The 24,686-nt window shown below is 43.8% G+C and overlaps 1 protein-coding gene across 1 annotated transcript in view; it reads left to right on the plus strand.

Annotated features, from left to right (window-relative positions):
* The first annotated feature begins 270 nt into the window (after positions 1–270).
* LOC137664035 (tyrosine 3-monooxygenase-like) overlaps positions 271–24,686 on the plus strand; it is a 37,150-nt gene continuing 12,734 nt past the window's right edge. The window contains exons 1-7 of the mRNA XM_068401758.1: positions 271–468; positions 1,388–1,562; positions 4,154–4,242; positions 7,520–7,587; positions 8,791–8,841; positions 14,128–14,273; positions 24,184–24,319. Coding sequence (XP_068257859.1) covers positions 271–468; positions 1,388–1,562; positions 4,154–4,242; positions 7,520–7,587; positions 8,791–8,841; positions 14,128–14,273; positions 24,184–24,319 — 863 coding nt within the window. The remainder of the gene's footprint in view (positions 469–1,387; positions 1,563–4,153; positions 4,243–7,519; positions 7,588–8,790; positions 8,842–14,127; positions 14,274–24,183; positions 24,320–24,686) is intronic.

Here is a 24,686-nt window from a genome sequence, read left to right on the forward strand (position 1 = left end):
GGAGTGTCATCTTGGGCTCTTGTGCATATTCTACACAAGTGGTTTCCCTTGATGTGTCTGGCATGACCAACATAAATGTCCCTACACCTAACACAGAAGCAACCAGCTTGCTTCGCTACTGTCTGGCAGCTCTGATCTCACCACCCACATATATGCACTGCGTGTCCATTCCCACCACATCCCCTGGTCATTTCTCTGGGACAAGCACTCACATCCTCAGGCAGTTTGCACTCAACATCTGGCAATTGCAATTAACTCCCCTGTCTCTCAATGAAGACTGACTTGGTGGGGATCTCAGGCCAAAAGGAAGAGGCCAGCAAGGAGAAGGAGATGTGTGACATAGAATCATTGAACAGGCGAGGCAGCCTGGACTCCAACAGGGAGGATGGCAGAGCCACTCTCATCTTGACCCTCACCCTCTGCAACGTGAGGAATATTGAGCTCTCTAAGGCAGCTGAAGTCTTTGAGGTACAAACCTCACCATTCCCTTCCTCCACTGAGCCCTCTCTTATGTCCCTATTGCCTTCACCTCTCCCACTTTGCATCTCCCCCTCTCTCACCCTTCTCCTGCTCCCTGCCTGACTTATGCCTCCACCTGCTTTCCCCCTTTCTCATTGTCCCTGTTTTGCTACAGCTGCTCAGAGAGGTTGACTGGCCTCTCCAGGTGAAGGAGAGTGCTCTGGAGGGAGGGAGCAGCTGGACACAGTCATTTAGAAGAATCATCATGTTATGCAAGGGCTGTTTAGAGCAGATACCAATCTATTATTTCTTTCTAGCAGTTGTGGTGGCCAGCCATGACTAAACAACAGGCCAGCATTTCAGTCACTCAGACTGTGGGGATGTTAGAAGCCAATGAATTTTCTCTGCGTATTTGGCAGGAGATAGAGAGAAAAAAAGAGCTGTAAACCCTACAGGCATTATATATTCTGGGCACTTGAAATATCCCTACCAGGTGCTCACTCTCATCTGTGAAAATGAATAACTCAAAAGAAAAGTATTATATTTGTTACTTATTTTTAATTGTTTGCAATTATTTAATGATTATGGTGTTATTATACATCAATAGATCTGCTTTCATTCTGCCAGGGACTTAAGAGTTACCCAGCCACTCATTTGTTATTTCTGCACAGATGAAATGCTACAGTCAACAGTACCTCATCTTTCATCTCTATCTATCTCTACCTAATTCTACAGTGTTTAATCTTTAGCTCTGCCTGTATTTAAGCTCCTTCTAAACTGGCCATTATTAGGCTTCATTGCTTAACATGCATTTCTTGTTAAGATCTCTTTTAGTCACCTTTTAAAGACATTGTAAAAGTGTATCTAGACTTACCTGGATTTTCAGTCTTTGGAGAAGCTTCATCACATGAACATGTGGCTCTTGCAGATGTTTGAAACTCAGATCCATCACTTTGAAACCAGACGAGCCAAAAAGCCCAAGAACTCTGCTGATGATCTTGACATTTTTGTTGAATGTGAAGTTCACAGTGCTGATGTTAGTGTCCTTATCACCTCTTTAAAGAGAGTAGCAGAGGATGTGAAATCTAGCAGAGAAGACAAAGGTAAGAAATGTATGCATCTGTTAGTGCTGTTTTGTTTCTTTTTGGAGTAACTTTTTTAGCATTAGCTTCATAATAGTAATTTAACTAGTCTGGAAAGCAGGTGAGCATGCATTAATTTTTCTTCACTGCATGACTGTTTTCCCTGAATTGGGACTATTCCCATTGGTGTGGAAAGTTAGGCACTTCGTCATAGCCAGTGGAACTGAGGTGAGAAAAGTATTCCAGCAAAAAGGGAGCTGAGAAAGATAGAGCAGCAAAATAAGAAGCTGAGGAGAAACTGGAAACTCCTCAATGACTGGAAAATTGTGGGCTGGGAGCTGAGAGCTGTGCAGAGAACTGACTGCTCTGAGGAGAACACAGACACTTGATGGGAGTCCAATGATATGGCAGAGGGTCTGAATGTTTCATTTGCTTGTAGCGTATCACGTCAGTTTTGTTAAAAGAAGCAGTAGCTGTTTACAGTGTCCACTGCCCTCTGGGTCCAGTAGTATTTTCTGTAGGTAGATTGCTCCTTCACTGAAAAGAGCTAAGTGCAACCAGCTTGAAGAAGCTTCCAGAGTGCAAGAGGGAGAGAGGTTCAGCAGAAAGCCTGCAGGGCAGGCTGGGAGGACCAGGGGATGAACTTTTTGTAGACAGAACACCGACTGCCAAATCTGGACTAACAGAGCATCAGGCATTTTCCCAAGCACCTGAAAAGCCTGTTTGGAGGTTATGCAGCTTCAAAGATTGCACTTTAGAAACAGTATTTCACTGGCAAAGTGCTGCAAGTGGCTACTCCACTGCCTGTGCTGTATTTGGGTCACCATCCCTACCAGTCATCAGGATGGAAAGTGAGTTTGCCAGAGATAGACCAGTATTTTTCCTGTTTACAGGAAGGTAGTGGATCAGTGGGTACAACAAGCTGTTGTAGGTGCCCTTGACAGATGAGAAGGCTGAGGGTCCAGCTCATAGGTTGAGCTCTCTGAATACAGAATTGCCATGAAGTTTGCCATCCTTGACGAGGACAGGCAGAAATCTCCAGGGTCCTTTTAGCTAATATAGTCATGTCTGGATGCCTCTGAGTGATGAGAGGCAGTCCATGTCAAGCTGTTCTTAGGGACCGTGGGGATATCAAAAGGGTATCACAATCATCAGGGAAACTGGAGAGCGAAATAGGGTTTTGGAGCTGAAGAAGCATTTCTTTAGGATTTCCTCAGGAGTTGACAGGTTTGTGCGCAGAAGTAGCAGCTGGTTGCAGGTGTGCTGGGACTGGGTTCTACAATAAAAACAAGGGACTGTTAAAAGAGGATGTGTTCATGGTTAAAGCAGAGGAATATTAGGGACATAATTTTCTTCACATTTTCCTTTTTCTTATGGTTTTGAACAACAATCATAAAAGTAATCAGGCTTATTTTGGATGTAATGATGCTGGAATTAATATACTTGGCATTCAACTTGCCAGAGTCTTTCTGTTTCTAAGTTAGGTCAGACTTACAAACAGCACTGCTTAGTTTGTCAAGAGTCTTTTCTGGGTGTTTCAGACCCCAGAATTCAGTAGTGCGCTAAGCAGTTAATTTGATTTCAAGATGAAAGGGTCAGAGAGTTGATATTTGTGGCCCACAGAGGCACCTTAGCTGTGGGCACTAGCAAGGACTGGGGATTTGGAGAATTTGGCCTTGAAGCTCTTTGTGTTTTTCGTCCTGTTGAGGTGAATTTGGAGGAGCATGAAAGAACTGGAATTTCCCAAAATTGGTGTGTATTTGTAGCCTTGTACCTTTGTGAACTGTCTCTGCCTTTATATAATATAATAAAGCTAAAGGTAAATTTGCCATTCAGTACAGGGATGTCTGGTCTGTTGTCAAGTATGAGATTAAGGTGACCCTGAATGGATGTTTTCTGAGCTGTAACACACTAAGTCTGATCACAGCATCAGTCTGACCTCAGAAAGCGGTATCAACTTTATCTTTTTTCAGTATTTTTTAAATTAATTGGTTATAAATGAGGGCATTTAAATTAAAATGAGCACACTTTTTTTTTTTTTTTATTTTAGTCACTAGAAAAGATCCCCACTTCAGGGGAAGGAAATGGTTTGGAAATTCAGCTAATGCTAGAATAATTTTGCTGGGGAAAAAAAAAAAGAGCCAGAAGGAAAAATCTTGAAGTCAAGATACTTCTTGGCCTGTTTTGTTTCCAGAAATTTCATGTTTTCCTTTTAAAATGTTGTTTTCACTTTTAAAGGTATGAAAATTTAAGACTACTTTTTAGACATGATCAAAATAGTTTCTTAAATCCAAAATGTAGAAATAAATTTGTTGTGCTGTGTCAAATGCAACACCTCATTTGGCCTAAAAGGAAATGATTTTGCCTTTAAAAATTGTTTCTATTGATTAAAACTGAGAGATTGTCATTGCAAGTTAGTTTCAGATAATTTTTCATCCAGTCTGCTGGTTTGGTCAGCAAACAAATTCAACTACTGACATGGTGAGACGTAGATATGAATATTCTTAGATATTGATGAAAAGAAAGCTTGTAATCTTCAGCACAACTTTTATTTTCTGTCTTTAAAAATTATTTGTTCCTATCTCATTTAACTCTTGCTACTTTCTCTCCAGTGCCCTGGTTCCCCAGAAAAATCCAAGATTTGGACAAGTGTCACCATCTGATCACTAAGTATGATCCCAGTTTGGACCATGGTCACCCTGTAAGTTTGACATCACTGTTATTTCATTTTAAAAAAAGAAACTCTCTGTAGGGAAATTTTTGTAAGGAAAATTTCAGGAGTAATGAAATACTCGTGAAAGTACAGAAAAAATGAAGGATCAGATAAAGGCTGATCTGCAGTGGAATTAGAGAGTATAGAATGGATTACTTAATAATGAGAAAAGCTTACGGTTCCTGATTCATCAGGGTACATATGATTAGCATCAGATGCATGCTGAAGTAATTTCTATTCAACATGTTCTTTTAGCATGAGTTTACATTTCATAGTTTAGTTTAAATAAACCTCTTGTTTATTATTTCACCCCTGATACATTTGCTGTGCGTCCACTTTTTACTAGCTGGTCCACATAACAGTGGCGTTCCCCAGCCTTCTGCATTTTGTGTTTTCTAAGTTTTGACATTTCAGATATTCCAGGTCTGTATTTTTAATTTTGCATATGTCAGGAATCTTATTCAAGTGCAGATGTACAGGGAATGGTAATGAGGACAAGTGGCAAAGAGCTAGTCACTGATAAATACCAGATCCTCAGATCCCACAGATGGAAGTATTATGCTTAAACTTGCAAAAATTGTCTAGACAGAAAATAAGATAAATACATAGCAGCACTGATTAATGGGTATAATACCTGAACTGAGATTTAAATGTGAGCGAAGAAGCTCAAAAGGTCTAGTGATTTCAGTTGAGGTAAGTATCTAAACTTCAAATTGGAAGCAAGTTAGAAAGATTATAATCCTAATTTCCATCTGACTTTTCACAAGGTCTTTGGAGCCAGGATTTTGGCAGGATTTATTGATACTATTCTGCAAAATATTGTTAGAATGTTTGTGACAGGCTCTCTCTCAGATTCAGACAGTAGGTCTTGGTTATGAGTGTGCCGCAAAAAGGGCTTTACTCATATCAGTTTTATGTGTGTACTCTTAGCCTTAATATAAGCAGAAATTCTAAGAGAAGGAAGAGGAAAAATGTACTGTAGAATTCTGCTCTAGTGATGATAATACTAAGGCAAAGTACTGGGAACAAACAAACAAACAAACACTTGTTTCTCATCAAAGTTTTCCAATTTTAGTACAGATGCGATACAAGTTTGGTACAGAAAAATAAGGGACTCCAAAGGGCCCTTTGCTGACCGACAAGATAGGTCATGGAATTGTTGTGAAGTGTTCTGTCGAACATCACATAGAAGTGATGCATGAAAGGGAAAAAAAGCACAGACTTTGCACTGAAAAACGCAAGGAACATGGAAGTCAACAGAATCCACAAGATTTTGCCATTCTCTTTTCTAAATGTCTGACTTCTATTTAGACCCTTTTATTAACTTACACAATGTTAATGTTGTTAGCTATGTACAGTTCCATGTGGTACAAAACTTTCCAAGTCTGTCTTCTATTTTTGAGAATCACTTAATAAACTATAATGCTCTAGGAGAGCTTCATATCCTCCTTAACCAGGACATCTTTCATTCTTCCTCACATCTTCCTGATAGAAACAATCCAGGTATTTGTCATTTTCCTGAGCTAGCTCTGATGCTGTTTGTTGTGAGATAAACGAATGCACACTGGGAGTTCTTTGAATGGGACTAAATTCCCCTCCTACTTTGCCAAATAGGGGGTAGGAGCACTGAAGAGGATGAGAGAAATCACCAATGGTGCACAGTTACTGAAGTATTGAGTGGGGATAAATCTACACTACAGAATGCAGTGCAATGTAGAAATACCTAAACTAGATTGAAACAAGTTAGCTCAGACACTGAAAATCATTTGTCTGTGGCAGGAGGGAGCACAACATGGGCTCATTTACTGTACTGCTAAGCATGGCTCAAGAATTGGTTTAAGATAGGTTGGAGGGAAGTACCATATGCTGATGTACAGGTGGCTCAGCAGAGATTTTGCATATACATTTACTACCAAATAGGCAATTTGGGCTGTTCATCTCAACAACTTCACTTTCTTCTTTACTGTGTCTTTAATGGTCAGGAAAGCAAACCAATGACACTGTGACAGCAGTGTTTGGGGCACCCTGACAGTGGCTGTAGCAGTCCCCCAGGGAGGCTCCTGCTGCTCAGAGAGTGGGTTCAGAGCCCTGGGAACTGCAGGGAGAGAGGTCACAGCATCAACGCTAGTCTGGCCTGATGGCCTTTCCATGTGTTTTGCATGGACTTGTTACAGCTACTGACAAGCAAGGGTGGCATCTGAATGAACATACTATCCATAACACATGACAAAAGTAAACATGCTCTCGGGATCCAGTTCTTTCCTCAGATTCACACACACAATACTCATTAACTGCAGTATTACTGGTATTGCTACACTGAAACTTATGTGAATAAACCTAAGGGAGAAAACTGGCTTGTAGTATGCAAAGTGGTTCCAGTAAATTCTGAATATTTTAGAATAATAAATATTTGTACAATGATGCTGATCAACGCTGCTTTATGAGTTATATTAATAACACAGTGCCAGATTTCAGATTCTATTCCTATTTTGAATGATGTAAAATGCAAAGGAATTTGATTCTACAATGCTATTCATATTTAATAGCTGGAGAAGCCTGCTTGAATCTCAACTTCTAGTAAACATCAAGGGGGCAAAAAGAAAACTCGTATTTAATAAGTAAACTACCCCTTTAAATAGATACCATGGAATCTGTCTGTATCATAACATGCTAATAAATGGGCAAGGGGGGATTGAGCTGAAAGCCTGTGCTTTCTACAGATTTAGTGGTGGCTCTAATGATTTCTAGGCAGCGAGAACCCCTTCTTCACCCAAAGCGCAGGTTATTGTGCAGGCTCGGTGTACTTTCTCTGGTGAGGTCATACTAGGCTTGGTACCATCGTGTCCATCACAGCCTTATGTTGCAACCTTCATTCTTAGCGCAGGAAAGAAATGATTCAGAGATTCAGCTCTTCCCCAGTGGAAGTGACACCCCAATGTCAATTCTATTTTTAATGTGGTTTGCATTTAAATTTGACTGTAAATGTAATGGTCTGTGATGTAGTGTTTATGAACAAATTCAAAACCTTCCCATCAAGCCATGTTACTTTCCTTTCTGGTCACAGGCCCTAAATTTTCATCAAAATGTCATGGATGTAACTGATTGCAGACTTTGGCTTACCCTGTTATAAGGCTCAAGATTCATTGCCTCAGAGAAAACAACCTATTTGAGATGTAGGTTTTCTGAATGCTCTGTTAGCAAATTTTTTTAAGCCCACAAAATCTCTCTTAATGTAAAACTTTTTACGAATTATTTTCTAACTCAGGGATACGCCGACATGGAGTATAAGAAACGGAGGGCATTCTTTGCTGACCTTGCCTTTAATTACAGAGCGTAAGTATAAGGCTGCTGAAGAGACTTCAGTGGTCCAAATGTGCTTTCGGGCATCTTTGTGTGCAAGAAATACCAGAGACTTAATCTTTTATCAATGTGTCAATGGGGCTATGTTTTAGAAGACAGAATTCAGCCACAGAAGCTTTCACTCCATACAAAATAGACTTTTCCCACAACACAGCAAATATACCGTAAGACAAAAATCTTAGGATTGTATTCATGTCTCCTTCAGTGCTGTGTTTTCCCCTAGCAGAGGTGATTTCTCAATGTGATTCTTTCATTTCAATTTTGCAGTTCCTTTTAGGATTAGGTCCTGAGCTGAGGCTAATCTTTTTCAAGGAACTATAAGGAACAATGTTTAGGGACATACTTTTGACAAAGAAAAGCAATTTACTATTTTTGTTATTTGTTTGACAAAATGTCTCTGGCTATGTACATTAGCAACCTGAAAACCTATCAGGTCTTGTGTGGGTGATTGAAAATATTTCTGCCTTTATGTTAAAAATTCACCAGAATCACACTGCTATCTGACAGATTCAATCAGATGTATAAAGGTAGAATTGGTTGGGGATTATCACCCTCATGGTGTCCAAGAACTGGTGAAATCTCCCAAGCCTTGAGACACTTCTGAGTACAGTTTTCTCACTGCCACCATATATCACAGCTAGTGCAGCACACAACAGCACGAAAGCACACACTGAACTGACTCAGAAGTACTGAAGAAACAACAGTGAGGAAGAGAAAACTGCCCGTCAGAGAAGTTAGAGATAACCACATAGCGTATGCTTGGGCAGTGCTCTGCTGATGGGTTTATGAATGCTTCTCTGCAATGATACTCTGCTGATCACATCCTCCAAGGATGGACCCGCCAGGCACACACTGCGTTTTGGTTGCTAGATTGCCTTCAGCAGAAGTAAGGGTAACTCAGAAGGCCTCTTTTTTTTTCTTCTGTAAAGCAGAACATGGCTCCCTTTCTTACCATATCCCTCTGTTTCCTCCCCACACTGGAAGAAAGGAGAAAATGCGCACATCAGAGCCTACCAAGACAAAGAAGTTGTTAATTATGTACTATTATGCTGTTTCTATCTTCATTACAGCAAATGTTTATGGTGCAGGCAAGGAAAATAATACTTGGAAACTGAACTGGAAACTGGACTTGAAACATGCTTTAGACATATGCATTATTTCCTCTCTTCATTACAGAGGAGACCCTTTGCCTCGCATCGAGTACACAGCACAGGAGACTGCAACTTGGTGAGTTTGTTACTTAATACTCCAGCTCCTGGGCCATTCCACTGCAGTCCCAGGAAAGACTGGCAATGTGAGACAGTTATAACATTTTAAAACCATATTCATCCACCTCGAATTTTACTACTTGTTTAAGTGTCACCTTTTGGTCATTTGTTTTGTAGAAAGCCATTCTCAGGGCTGGTCTTAACTCTTCACTTTCTAGAGCAAAATGCATTTTCCTGACTGTCTTCCTGCCTGCCAATCCCATCGAGATATCAGAAGCCAGAAAACACCTGGAGCCTATAGTATAACTTCTTCTAACTGACCTCTAATTAACCATAGCTATGGTGGTGACAGAAATACCACCTTTCCAAGTATGTTACCAGGAGAAAATGCCCACTCACAGGCTGGAAGTTCACTCATAGGATGTGGCTAATCCAGTGTTCATAGGATTAGCCCTGCTTGTTCTCCTGCAAGTATTCATTGCTGTTAACATGAATAGGTATCATTCTTTCAAAGTGAAGGTAAATGAAAATTTGGAGTGCCCTTCCAGGATACATTATTTACACTGTAAAAAGGCCTTTGATGTCATATGAAATGATGGCAAGTTACTTTTACACGGGTGCAGAATTTCTTCACTGAGGCTTTGTTTCTCCTGAAGGTTTGCTACTCAAAAAAAGAGAACTCCAAACAAACAAACAAACAAAATTAATTAAATTCAAAACATGTTTGCAGACTTTATGTGAAGTATAAATATGCCAGATTTGAAAGAAAGCAGAGTTCTTATTATATATACCTCTGTTTCCACTTTTTCTCACTAACTTTAACAAATCTCAGTAAGCAGCAACAATTACATATTTGTATGATAATACAAACATAAATATGTCTAAATGTTCCAACTAAGAGCAGAGTCCCAGTATTGTGCAAGGTGCCACATGTGCACATAATGAGTCTTTGTTCAGAAAAGTTTACAATTTAAATGGAAAGACGGCCTAAAGGTGGGAAAAATGAAGAATGATGACCACACTTTATAACTGTGGAACTGAAAAAGCTAGAGCTTAAGTGATTTGCCCAAAATTACACACAAAGTTCATGTCAATGGCAAGAATTAAATCCATACAGTAGATGTCTCATGCCAGAACCTCAACCATGGGGCCATCCCATCTTTTTCAGTGATTATTTTATTTAAAATAAAATCTACTGTGCCATAGAAACCTTGAGGGGTGTTGCCCACAATCACATAAAAACCTTGCATCCAACTCATCCAGGCAGTCATATTTTTATTAAGCTCAAATAGTTTTTTATAGCATCTTTCAATTGTCAAAGATTGATGGTCAGTGTCATGCTCATGATTGCTACCACTAGCCAACAATCTTGGCATGGGATGGTGTGTGGGAACGTCATATTGAAGAAAATTTAATTTTGTGTTCTTTCCTGTTTTTCCCTTTGATTGCCAACCTCTGTCATTCCAGCCCTTCTCCACCTAGAACTAGTCCCACTGTGGTAACAGAATAGACCTTTAAAGGAGTATCTGCCCATTTCCCCAAAGAGCCAGCCCCAGCAACCTAGGTTGTCTTGTTATGTAAAGCTGTTTCCAAAATTAGACCTCCCAATGGTTATCACGACCCCCTGGGGCTGTGCCATGAGGTCAGCTGCATTACAGCACAACTTAATTGAGCACTGAAATTGAACGGGAAATTTGTAGCACAGACTAAATTCCCTTGGTGTTCACTCTGAAGAGTTGTTGGATGTCTTTGGTTTGTAGCAACATGGTTATAAAAATAAAAACTAATCAAGTTAAGAAATACGACTTTCAGAAAACAGAGGGTGCAGATGATCTGAGTTACTGTTTTCAAGCAGGCTTCTTGGAAGGCCCTGAAACTAAGTAGTCACAAAAGACATAGAATCATAGAATGGTTTGGGTTTGAAGGGACCTTAAAGATCACCTAGTTCCAACCCCCCTGCCACAGGCAGGGACACCTTCCACTAGATGAGGTTGCTCAAAGCCCCGTCTAACCTGGCCTGGAAGTATTCTTCCAGGGAGGGGGCAACCACAATTTCTCTGGGAAACCTGTTCCAGTGTCTCACCACCCTCACAGTAAAGAATTTCTTCCTAATATCTAATCTAAATCTACCCTCTCTCAGTTTAAAACCATTCCCCCTTGTCCTGTCACTACTTGTCCTTGTAAAAAGCCCCTCTCCCGCTTTCCTGTAGGCCCCCTTCAGATACTGGAAGGCTGCTATGAGGTCTCCCTGGAGCCTTCTCTTCTCCAGGCTGAACAGCCCCGACTGTCTCAGCCTCTCTTCATAGGAGAGGTGCTCCAGCCCTCTCATCATCTTCGTGGCCCTCATCTGGACTCGCTCCAACAGCTCCATGTCCTTCTTATGTTGGGGGCCCCAGAGCTGAACGCAGTACTCCAGGTGGGGGCTCATGAGAGCGGAGTAAAGGGGCAGAATCACCTCCCTTGACCTGCTGGCCACGCTTCTTTTGATGCAGCCCAGGATGCAGCTGGCCTTCTGGGCTGCAGGCACGCACTGCCAGCTCATGTTGAGCTTCTCGTCAACCATGACCCCCAAGTCCTTCTCCTCAGGGCTGCTCTCAGTCCATTCTCCACCCAGCCTGTATTTGTGCTTGGAATTGCCTCAACCCACATGCAGGACCTTGCACTTGGCCTTGTTGAACTTCATGCGGTTCTCATGGGCCCAGCTCTCAAGCCTGTCAAGGTCCCTCTGGATGGCATCCCTTCCCTCCAGCATGTCGACCACACCGCACAGCTTGGTGTCATTGGCAAACTTGCTGACGGCACACTCAATCCCACTGTCAATGTCGCCAACAAAGATGTTAAACAGGACTGGTCCCAATACCGACCCCTGAGGAACGCCACTCGTCACTGGTGTCCACTTGGATATTGAGCCGTTGACCGTAACTCTTTGAGTGCACCATCCAGCCAATTCTTTATCCACCGAGTTGTCCATCCATCAGGTCCATCCGTCTCCAATTTAGAGACAAGGATGTCATGTGGGACAGTGTCAAATGCTTTGCACAAGTCCGGGTAGATGACATCAGTTGCTCTTCCCCTATCCACCAGTGCTGTAACCCTGTCGTAGAAGGTCACTAAATTTGTCAGGCATGATTTGCCCTTGGTGAAGTCATGTTGGCTGTCACCAATCACCTTCTTGATTTCTGTGTGCCGCAGTATAGTTTTCAAGAGGATCTGCTCCATGATCTTGCCAGGCACAGAGGTGAGACTGACTGGCCTGTAGTTCCCCGAGTCTTCCTTTTTCCCCTTCTTGAAGATGGGGGTTATGTTTCCCCTTTTCCAGTCGGTGGGAACTTTGTCAGACTGCCACAACTTCTCAAAAATGATGGGTAGCAGCTTAGCAACTTCATCCGCCAGTTCCCTCAGGACCCGTGGATGCACCTCATCAGGTCCCATGGACTTGTGCACCTTCAGGTTCCTTAGATGGTCTTGAACCTGATCTTGTGAGTAAAAGCTATATAAGAAAAAGGGACAATCTAGGACAAAACTATGGGCATGCACCTGTCACATCTTCATAATAAAGCTGAATAGTGCCGCTTTTTTCTAAAAGAATAAGGAAATTTAGGTAAAATTATGTCATTGCCTTTAAAGTCTTTCCAGTGGCTGGCTCCATCATTTGTTATGAGGGTCCTTTCTAGAGTATTTCATAGACCACATTTTCAGCAGTTTATCTTTCTGTCTCTCGACTGAAGTACCATCAAGTAGTAGCTTAATGATCCTTTGAGTGATAGCACCTCCACACAGTGAGGCATTACACCTATTTGAGACATTACATCAGGGCAAGCTAAATTGTTTTCTGGAAATACCTGCTACTCTATTGACTTAGATGACTGCCTTAGAGGTACTTAGAGAGGAGGGACACTTACCTTTGGGTAATTCACCACTAGTCTGTGACACTGCCTATGTTTCTGTAATAGTCAATGTTTGAACAGAAGGTAGAATGATACTTTGATAAAAGAGACCATATGTGCATAAGTGTAGATAAGCCTGCTCTCTCTAGACTCCAGTCTGGGCATGAACTGTGTACTGGTTCAGATCCTATGCAATCCCACTGAAGTCAGTAGTATTCTATGGGGAAATAAGCCAGGGCAACACTTGAACTCTAGTCCTCTTCATTTTTTCCTAATTCTTCTATGGAAATGGCCCAGTCTCCTGCAGCTTTTACAATAGTAACAGCAGCCACTGTTTCCCTCTGTTCTTTTAACTTTTTTTCCTCCTAAGGTTTTTTTCCCCCACTTCATTCTGGTTCATTATTCCCACACTGTGTAAGACATTCGTACAAATGAAGAGAGCCATTAACAGGGACTGGCTATCACCTCCATAGCAACAATAGCATCACTAAAAAAATACAATACAAAAACAACAAAAGGTCATTTTCCATAGCCAGCATTTCCAAGAATGATCTCAATTTTCATAAAACAATGTTTATAAAATTGTTAACACCCTAGGGCCGTGTTTGAACAAAAATAACCGTTTCTATAAGGTTCTTTGCCATCCTATTACTACTTGTTTATTTTGCAACAGCTAAATATATTCCAAACCACAGCTCTAAATCCAAGCACCATCAAGTTTGGGAGAAGCTTGAAGTCTGTGCCCAAATCTGGTTATATATGTTTTCCTTCAGCTGGTCTCTTTTTGTATAATGGGCTAAATGCTTCAAGAAGTTGGCATGTCTTTCAAATACATAGCCCATGCCAGGCATTTTGGACTGTAGAAGTATGAACCTCTTTGCCTGTCCAGATGTTACTCTTCAGTATCAGAAAATGTGTTTTTTAGGAGGAGGTTTGTAAGAGTCAAACATAGACTAGGCTTCAGCATGGACATAGATGGACCGGTATTTCAAGTTGTACGCCAACATAGAGACAGAGGGAATACCTGACTCATTCCATCCCTAAACTGTGCAACATAGGGAGTGCCACAGCCTCAGCTTTCTCCTTGGGATTTCCCTGGTACCTCCAACACCCTTATACCTAAGCAGGAATGACTTCTGAATCAGGATTAGAGTCCTGTTACATTGCAGAAGGGTGTAGGAAGGGATAAAACAGATTTGCTTGAACAGAACCCACTTTCTGAAGGAAAAGTGAAACAAAACCCCTTATGCTTTACTACATCCACCCAGCCATTGGCTTCCAAGCACCAGATATCCTGAGTTCATATTTTTGGACGGTTGCCTATCCTGGGAGTTTATGCCTGTCTGTGGATCTGTAGATAGGGCAGATAAGTACCACATTGCTGAGGTGGGTCATGCTATATGGCTTTTGCTTTTCAGGAGAGAAGTCTACAGGAAGCTGAGCAGTCTTTACCCTACTCATGCCTGTACACAGTACCTAGATGCTTTCCAGCAGCTGGAGAAATACTGTGGCTACCAAGAAGATAACATACCTCAACTTCAGGATGTCTCCAAATTTTTAAAAGGTCAGTCATTATGAACCACGGTTTATTCTAGGGTTCCCTGGATATGTTTGTACACCACATACACACACAAACCATCTCATAGGGCCCAAGCTAGTGAGCAGAGCTGATTAGCTGTAGAGTTCTCTTTTGCAAGATGAGCTGTAGCAAAGAGGCATTAATACCAGGCATATCCAGGGACCAAGCTGTAAGTTTGTGTTTGACCTGTGAGTGGCTGCAGTTGGTGTAGCACCAACCAGCTAATTCCAGTACTAGCAGCAGTACAGCCACAGCAGCAGACTGCTCAGCATGACTTCCACACACAGGTTTTCTATGGGTTTGGCTGTATTTTATGCTTCTATAGCTATGCTGCCAGTAGGACCCAAACACAAGTACAGGTACATACCTCTCAAGTCCACTTTTTTCTGATGCACGAGACAGGATGGCAATGTGTGCTAGAGGAAATTATTTCCAGGAGTTCTTGCTAGTCAGTCAGCAGCTGTCTTGAAACAACACTACTTCTTTTCTGTCTCCGTGGCCCCACTTGCCACACTAAACTCTTTGGCACCTACTGTGTGGCTGGCACGAGAGCAGAAAGGCTGTGGTGCTAGCCTGCAAATGCAACCCTAGATGAAAAGGCACATAAGAATGCTAGGCTGACCTACCTGCTGTTAGCTGGGGGCTGACTAGCAAGGGGCAGAAGAAGGGAGCCTGCATTATTTTTATGAAGCCACAGGCTGCAGGGATTTCCAAGGCCAGGTGCTTTGTTTGATTCAGCTGATTTCCTACTGTTATCAAGAATGACTAAAGGTGGTCTTTAAAGCCTCCTTGCTCCTTCTCAGTGATAAGAAGATGTGCCAGAGAGGAGAACAGCTGACCACTATGATGAAATAAATAATAAAAAGTATGACTTAACTTTAAGTAAATTAAATTTAAATACAATGTTCAGGAAATCAAATTACCTGCTCCATGTATCAGTAGATGATGCTAGTAAGCTTGAATAAGCTTTCTGTTGCTGAGGAATTTTCTAAGTCATTGCCATTTTTAGGGAAGATTAAGCTGTTTGATGACAAAGTTTTTATTGCATCTTTAGTGGAAGGGAATGGAGGGTTGGCATATGAAAAGCATCTCTCATGATCTACTATAAACACAGGGTGTCTAGTGTAAGCTAATTCTCTGAACTATTCTGACTGGGAATGAGAATCAGGCACTTCAGAGGCATTGTGTTCACTCCTGGAGTGGGTGTCTAAGGAAAATGGAAAGAACAGCTTTCAGAAGCACTGGTCCTACCCTCCTTAAACTGTAGATAAAACCTGGGTTAGCTTAGCCTACAGGCTTTGTAAAAGATTATGCATAGATGGAACAAAGTTTGTTCAAAAGAACTGTGTTTACAGCTAGACACACTTAAGAGTGAGTAAGCTATTATAGTCCCATTATATGGGGCTTTGAACTGATATCTTACTTATCTTCAATCATTCACTCTAATAAGGTCATTTCACTATACAGAATACTTTCTAGAATAGCATGAAGATTGATGTTATTGCAAGGTCCTTTTGTAACGAACTCAGACTGAGTCAGAAGCATCTGCAAGGTCTGTAAAATTTGTGTTTAAGACAGCCTCATGCCAAGCAGCCACTGTGTGAGGGGTATGACATATAAGTAGTTCTTCTGTTTTATTACTCATTTGGGTAGATTTTACCACCGGTGTCAGCAATGCCATAATTTTTGCTCCTTATAACTCATCAATCAACTCTGTGCTTAGGATCTTTCCTGTGTTACAGGTGTGCAGTGCTCAACCAACCAATCCTTAATCAAACTATAGGCTGTGATGTGTCTCTGAAAATTCCTTGGCATACAGTGGATGTATTTCAACTACAGCCTGTGTGGAGATGCATACTGCATTTCCTCCTGTCACTGGTTAGCTCTGGGTGAGCCTCAAACTGCCCCACTCTCCCATTTAGGACATAAATCCCAGCATGTGTCTTTGCTAAATACTGCCTAAGGACTGGACCATTCTTTAGCATATGTGATGATAAGACTTTATATAGAATAGAATAGAATAGAACAGAACAGAACAGAATAGAATAGTACAGACTGTTTCAGTTGGAAGGGACTTACAATGATCGTATAGTCCAACTGCCTGACCAATTCAGGGCTGACAAAAAGTTAAAGTATGTTGTTAAGGGTATTGTCCAAACGCCTCTTAAACACTGACAGGCTTGGGGCATCGACCACCTCTCTAGGAAGCCTGTTCCAGTGTTTGACCACCCTCTCAGTAAAGAAATCACAGAATCACAGAATCACAGAATGTTAGGGATTGGAAGGGACCTCGAAAGATCATCTAGTCCAATCCCCCTGCCGGAGCAGGATTGCCTACACCATATCACACAGGAACGCGTTCAGGCGGGTTTTGAATGTCTCCAGAGAAGGAGACTCCACAACCTCTCTGGGCAGCCTGTTCCAGTGTTCAGTCACCCTTACAGTAAAGAAGTTTTTCCTCAAATTTAAGTGGAACCTCCTGTGCTCCAGCTTGCACCCATTGCCCCTTGTCCTGTCAAGGGATGTCACTGAGAAGAGCCTGGCTCCATCCTCTTGACACTTGCCCTTTACATATTTATAAACATTAATGAGGTCACCCCTCAGTCTCCTCTTCTCTAAGTTAAAGAGACCCAGCTCCCTCAGCCTCTCCTCATAAGGGAGATGTTCCACTCCCTTAATCATCTTCATGGCTCTGCGCTGGACTCTCTCTAGCAGTTCCCTGTCCTTCTTGAACTGAGGGGCCCAGAACTGGACACAAGATTCCAGATGCGGCCTCACCAGGGCAGAGTAGAGGGGGAGGAGAACCTCTCTTGACCTGCTGACCACACCCCTTCTAATACACCCCAGGATGCCATTGGCCTTCTTGGCCACAAGGGCACACTGCTGGCTCATGGTCATCCTGCTGTCCACTAGGACCCCCAGGTCCCTTTCCCCTACGCTGGTCTCCAACAGCTCTGCCCCCAACTTGTACTGGTACATGGGGTTGTTCTTGCCCAGATGCAGGACTCTACACTTGCCCTTGTTATATTTCATTAAATTTCTCCCCGCCCAACTCTCCAGCCTGTCCAGGTCTCTCTGAATGGCTGCGCAGCCTTCCGGCATCTCAGCCACTCCTCCCAGTTTTGTGTCATCAGCGAACTTGCTGACAGCGCACTCTAATCCCTCATCCAAGTCATTAATGAATATATTGAATAGAACTGGTCCCAGAACCGACCCTTGCGGAACTCCGCTAGACACAGACCTCCAACTGGACTCTGTCCTGCTGACCACTACTCTCTGGCTTCTTTCCTTCAGCCAGTTTACAATCCACCTCACTACCCGATCATCCAGACCACACTTCCCCAGCTTAGCTGCGAGGATGCTGTGGGAGACCGTGTCAAACGCTTTACTGAAATCGAGATAGACCACATCCACAGCTTTACCATCATCTATCCACCGGGTTATGTCCTCATAAAAGGCTATCAAGTTGGTTGAGCAAGACTTCCCGTTGGTGAAGCCATGCTGAGTGCCCCTAATGATCCCCCTATCCTTGATGTGCCTAGAGACAGCACCAAGAACAAGTTGCTCCATCACCTTTCCAGGGATGGAGGTGAGGCTGACTGGTCTATAGTTACCCGGGTCCTCCTTCTTGCCCTTTTTGAAGACTGGAGTGACATTCGCTTTCCTCCAGTCCTCAGGCACCTCTCCCGTTGCCCACGACTTAGCAAAGATGATGGAGAGTGGCCTAGCAATGACTTCCGCCAGCTCCCTCAGCACCCGCGGGTGCATCCCATCAGGGCCCATGGATTTATGGACGTCCAGATTGCTTAATTGGTCCCTGACCCAGCCCTCATCAACCAAGACAGATTCCTCCTCTATCCTGACTTCTTCTGAGGCCGCAGGGGTCCAGGGCTCCTCAGGACAGCCTCCAACAGTATAGACAGAGGCAAAGAAGGCATTCAGTAACTCCGCCTTCTTTTTATCCTCTGTCTCCAGGACCCCCACCTCATTCATCAGTGGGCCTACATTGCCTCTAGTGTTGGCTTTACCTGCAATGTATTTGAAGAAGCCCTTTCTGTTGTCCTTGACCTCTCTTGCAAGGTTTAATTCCAAGGAGGCCTTAGCTTTCCTAGTTGCCTCCCTACATCCTCTGACAACAGACTTATATTCCTCCCAAGTGGCCAGCCCCTCCTTCCACGATCTGTACACCTTCTTCTTCCACTTGAGTTTGCCCAGCAGTTCCCTGTTCAACCATGCAGGTCTCCTGGTACCCTTCCTTGACTTCCTACCTGTTGGGATGCTCTGATCTTGAGCTCGGAAGAAGCAGTCCTTGAACGCTAACCAACTATCTTGGGCCCCCTTACCTTCTAGTACCCTGTCCCATGGGATTTCCCCTAGCAGTTGCTTGAAAAGGCCAAAGTTGGCCCTCCTGAAGTTCAGGGTTGTGATTCTGCTAGCTATTCTGTTCCTGCCACATGAGATCCTGAACTCTACCATCTCATGGTCGCTACAACCAAGGCTGCCCTCAACCTTCACCTCTTCAACCAGACCCTCCTTGTTAGTGAGGATCAGATCCAGCAGCGCTCCTCTCCTAGTTGGCTCATCCACCATTTGCATCAGAAAGTTATCATCAATGCACTGGAGGAACCTCCTGGACTGGGGATGGCTGGCTGAGTAGGCCTCCCAGCAAATATCAGGGTAGTTGAAATCCCCCACAACAACCAGGCCCTGTAATTGCGAGACTGCTCTCAGCTGCCTGTAGAAGGCCTCACCACCCTCCTCATCCTGATCCGGTGGCCTGTAATAGACACCCACAACAGTATCACCCCTGCCAGCCTGCCCCTTAATTCGCACCCACAAACTCTCAACTCGCTCCTGATCTGCCTCTGGACAGAACTCAATACATTCTAGCTGCTCACTCACATAAAGAGCAACTCCACCACCTCTCCTTAGCGGCCTGTCTTTCCTGAACAGGACATAGCCATCCATGACCACATTCCAGTCATGCGAGGCGTCCCACCAAGTCTCTGTAATTGCCACTAGATCATAGCCCCCCGACCGAACACGGATTTCTAACTCCTCCTGCTTATTCCCCATGCTGCGTGCATTGGTGTACAGGCATTTCAGGGAGCGAGCTGGGCACACCGATTTCATCCCAGATTCACCCCCTGATTTCACCCCAGGGGGATGGGGGGCCTCCTGGTCTACCTCAACACTAGAGCATTGCCCCAGTGGTGCAAGCCCAGCTACCACCCCATCCCCCTTCGAATCTAGTTTAAAGCTCTCCGAATGAGCCCTGCTAATTCCTGTCCCAGAACCCTTTTGCCCCTACGACATAAACCTTTCCCATGTATCACTGTCACGCCTGTTGTCTTATAAAACCAGCCATTATCAAAGAACCCAAAGCCCTGCCTGTAGCACCAGTCTCGTAGCCAGGCGTTAATAGAGAGAATCCTACTATTCCATCCCACGTCATCACCTGAAAATGGAAGAAGGGAGGAGAAAACAACTTGTGCCCCAGACTCTTTCACCAACCGTCCTAGGGCCTTGTAGTCTTTCTTCATCCCCCTCAGACTACGGGATGCAGCTTCTTCCCCACCTGTCTGGAAGATCAGCAGGGGGTAGTAGTCTGTGGCCTTCACCAGGTTGGGGAGTTTCCTGGTGATATCCCTGATTCGGGCTCCAGGCAGGCTGCAGACCTCCCTGTGATGGGGGTCAGCTCTGCATATTGGGCCCTCAGATCCCTTTAGAAAGGAGTCTCCAACCACTAAAACTCTTCTCTTCTTCCTTGTGGAGGAGGTAGCTATACGCCCGTCAGGTTTTTCTGGCTGTGGTGGGACCTCTGATATAGGTTGCCTCTCCACCACATCCCCGTTGGACCGGCTGTATTCCACTAGGGCTTCATATCTATTGCTCAGAGGCACCTGTGGAGGCAAGGTAGGCAAGGAGGGCACTCGCCTTTTGCCACGGCCATAGACTTGTCTCCACTCACTCTTCTCCTCTAGGTTATTGTTTTCCACCTGAGAGGGGCAGAGTACAGGGGTCCCTCGATCCTGGGAGCTCTCCGGCAGGTGCTCCCATTTTTGTTGCAGGGAGGGCAGAGCCTGGCTCCACCAGTCTATCTCCATTTCAGCCTCCCGAATGCTCCTAAGCCTTTCTACTTCGGCTTGAAGCCTTTCAGCCTGGCTTTGCAGCTGTGCCGCTCGGCCAAGCAGATCATCTACTTGCTCACAGCGCACACAGCCCCCTGACACCACAGAGACGGTGTAGCATTCCCTGCAGCCGGCAACCTGCACCATTGCCTCCTTCCGTGGGAGCTCTGTCTGGGTTCCCACATCCATTTTGGTCTTCTTCCACCGGGTAGATACCATTGTTCTTTCACTGAACTGGGAAATACCTGTTGGTGGCACCCCTGGTTCACAGCTCCTTGGCACCTTCCTCACCTTGTGCACTGGGAGGGAGTCAGTGCCCTCCCCAACGAGTTGCAAACAACTGCAGCCTCTCCTGCCCTGGGACACACCCAGTCACTGCTGACTCACCCAGGCACTGCTGAGTCTCCCCCCTCTGGCCAGGGACTAGTCCCTGCCCTCCAGGAGGCTCCTTATCAACGATAACAGGGGGTGGAGCATTTAAATCGCCCGCGGTGCCTCCGGCTACGCCCCCTCCTCTCCTGATTCGTTGCCGGGAACCTCCGGGTCCGGGGTCACAGGGAAGCAGCTCGGGGCTGATGCTCGCGGGGGGCTCAGGGGGGGCCCAGAGTACGAAAAACCGCCCGGTTAAGCCCGATGTCGCCCTCGCCCCCGCACTAACCTCAAGTCGCTGCCGCCGCTTTCGCTGCTGCCGCCACTTTTCGCTGCTACCGCCGCTGTCAGCTCGCGGCAGATCATCATCATTTGCAGATCATCAGCAAATGCTTCCTAATGTCCAGTCTGAACCTCCCCTGGTACAGCTTTGAATATAATAAAATATAGGGATGCAGAAAGAGAGAGGGATATCCTGCAGAGAAAGTGATGATGTTATAACCAGTCCACACAGCCAGATAAACTTTCATCTTTTTTTACTCAGCAGTATCTGTGATCTCAAGCAAGCAATTCCTTTTTACTTAAATACAAGTTGAACTACAAGCTCTGTCTAGTTAGTGTTACCTGGCCTGCTAGTGAGGCTGATTTGAACAGAAATTAACTCTACGTCATAAGAATTTCATAATTACTTAAAGGGAATTTAAATGGTTAACCATGTGACTGTTCAACATGGCAAGTGTTTTTGTAACGGGTTAACTAGATGAACCTAGGCACATCTTTCTTTCTAGGAAAGATGTTTGGATTTAGGCATTCATTGTCCTCCACAGCTGGAAGAAATTACAGCCAGTGAACTCACGCAAGCTCACACTACAATGCACAGGCCTGTATACATGAGTTTTTTAGGCCAAGATTTAAGCCTTACAGATCACTTTAGGTCAACTGCTCAAGACCTCCTCTTCAACTCATTTTGATTTCAGAGACCTTTGGGCAGCGAGTCCAATCAGCCACACCCCCAATTCTCTACTGATTGCTGGTTTTATCATGCAGTAATGAAAGAGAAGTTCAGATTTTGCAGGTATTACCTTCAGCAGATAATTTTTTCCTATGGCTTTGCAAGGCAACTGGCCAAGTCTGTTCCATCAGCAGACTGTCTGACTCACTGGCCTATATTTAAAAGGGCATGTCAGGGAACATAAGCTGTAATTTTCATTTTTCCTGCTGCTCCTCCAACATGGATGCTAAAGCAATATAAATTTCCCTAGACTCTTTCATAGTCCTTCCAAAATTGAGTTACTTAGGCCTTGGTTCTCATCTGATATATTTTTCAGCAGTTGCAGTTTTCGCTTCATTCAGACTCAGTATTTAGCCTAATGATGACCAGATTCTGAGATTCTCACATTCCTCTGGACTGGCTTAGTATGGCATCAGCAACAAGGGAGTACCCTTCTTGTGCCAGCTCCTGGCCAGTGCCTGAGGAGACATAGCTGATGGTCTGTCTGTTCCCCCAAAACATCCTGCTTTCTTAATTGAGGGGGGAGAATAGTAATCTACTTTACAATCACTTCTGATTCCCTGGTTAACTCTGACGCCTTTGCTCAACATATAGACAAAGATAAAGACATAATCTCCTTAGGATTTTTTTGCTGTTGTTCAGCTTTGAGGCAGTTCTGTACCCATTACCTTTGTATACAGTGGAGTAATAGAAGATAACCATGGCAAATCCTAACCACCTAGTCCCTCACATTGTCAGGTAGAAGCATTGCTTGCTGTCAACATTTTTTTTGTCCTGTATAACTTCAGATGTTTTGTCACTTCTAATTCTTGCAGTGGAGTCTTTCTTTTTTTCCTTTTCTTCTCTCTCTTTTTTTTTTTTTTTTTTAATGAGAATAGTCCTAATAGCCAGACAGAGCAAGACAAGAAACGCTGGAAGAAACATTAAAATCCAAACAAAACCAAATCTTTTAAATGGCTTGGTTTCTGGGTGGGATTTTTTTTGTTTGTTTACTTAAAATAAATTAAGTTCCAGGCTTCATGACACAATAGAATATGGATAGAGAAGGGAGAATAAAGCCATTTCTGAATTTTTTTTAAAATGTAGTTTTATGCTTTAAAGAAGATGAAATGTCATTTATGGGAGCTGAGAATGCAACACAGATTTTGAATATAAGACTTCAAAAAGATTATCATTGGCTCTCTTTTAAAGCAGTGATTTTCAATTTTCTTAGCTTTGCAGAGCACCAACATGTTTCCCATGGAAATGTAGATTTTGTATTTTGCTGACCATAGGACTGGTTACTTTGTTAGTCATCTGTCAGAGACATTTCACAGTAATGCAGGGTGTCCCAGGGTAACACTGATAGCACAAGCTGAAGTCACAGTACAAAAGTATTGCATTCTTCTGTCCTGTTCTGTGCACACATACAAAGCAAAACACTTACGATCACATCACTGGCAGGCTGTGTAGTTAGTTCTAGACAAACATAATGGTGAAAAAAAAAACAGAGAGGAAAAATAGGTGACAGCACTGATGTAAACTCTGATGTTAAATGATTAAGGGCCACATTCCAGCATCCTTACCTCTGACAAGGACCTGTTTGCTCTTTCTCCTGTGTGTTCCCATTCTAACAAGGTCCAGGCAGAAAGATGAAATTAATACCAAGTTGTGTAGAGCTGACCTAGTTTATGCATTTGGAACATGTACTGACAAAGGGAAATGAAGTTGAACAGTATGCCGCGATTCTACCTCTGGGGTATGTTGAACTAGGCCCATTGAGGAACAGAAGAATTGCCCAGATTGGAGCAGACCCATGGTCCACCTACTTCTGTCTTCAATAACGCAAGGTACGAGGGGTTTCAGTGCAGGGAATGAGAAAGTCTCCAGGAGGGGGCTAAACAGTAGCCTAGCATCAGGGAAGAGCCAGGTGCTCTCAGGCAAGGGTAGGAGTGGGGCGTATCGCTTCTCTAACTCCTGTTTTTCTTTACATGTGCAAGAATTAATAGATTAGCCAGAACTGAAAACGCAGGTTCTGTCCCCTGCTTGACCATAGGGTTCATATGTGACCTCAGACACATCACTGACATGTGGCATATAGTAGATAAATGTGTGTAAATGTGTTAAAAATATAAACTGGAGTAGGCAGTGCTCCAATACCTCATATCACTGCTGTGTGAATATGTGTAGGATGGATGGCTAGGTGATTTGATGTTGTAGTAGTTGGGCCCATAGCAGTACAGGGGCACATCGATAATGATAAGCCAGGATGTTCTTACTATGCTTAGGTAGAGGGAGCTACTGTGACAGAGCATGAAGGTCCTCTGAAACTGCTTACCTGAAGTAAGTGTGCCATGTAGTTAACCCTAGAAACACCTAAATTCAGTCTCATTTCCCTTTGCAGAGAGAACAGGTTTCCAGCTGAGGCCAGCTGCAGGCCTGCTGTCTGCTCGTGACTTCCTTGCCAGCCTGGCATTTCGTGTCTTCCAGAGCACACAGTATATAAGGCATTTCTCTTCTCCTATGCATTCCCCTGAACCGTAAGTTGGATGCCCTGGCACAATCCCATCCTTCTGAATGTGTTGGGGATGATTCTCTTGGGAAGGGCTCTGGAGCTCTATCCACTAGTCCACAGAATGAAACAATTTGAGAAACTGGTAGCTGGAGAATTAGAAGGGGAAGTCATGCATGAGAGGGTGTGGGTCTCTGTCTCTCTTGCAAAGTTGTCTGGGGAAGGAAAAGACTGGAGAATATCTGGTTTAATCTTTTCATCCTGCCTTCAGTTACCATCTGCTGGGGTTTGATTCCCTGCTGTGAAACTCTCCCAGTAAGTGCTGGCCAGACAACAGCAACTACATTTCATGAGAAATTACAAGTTTGCAGAGACACTTTTGTTGTATGCTGGGA

Source organism: Nyctibius grandis, chromosome 5 (assembly GCF_013368605.1).
Source record: "Nyctibius grandis isolate bNycGra1 chromosome 5, bNycGra1.pri, whole genome shotgun sequence".
Lineage (NCBI taxonomy): Eukaryota > Metazoa > Chordata > Aves > Nyctibiiformes > Nyctibiidae > Nyctibius > Nyctibius grandis.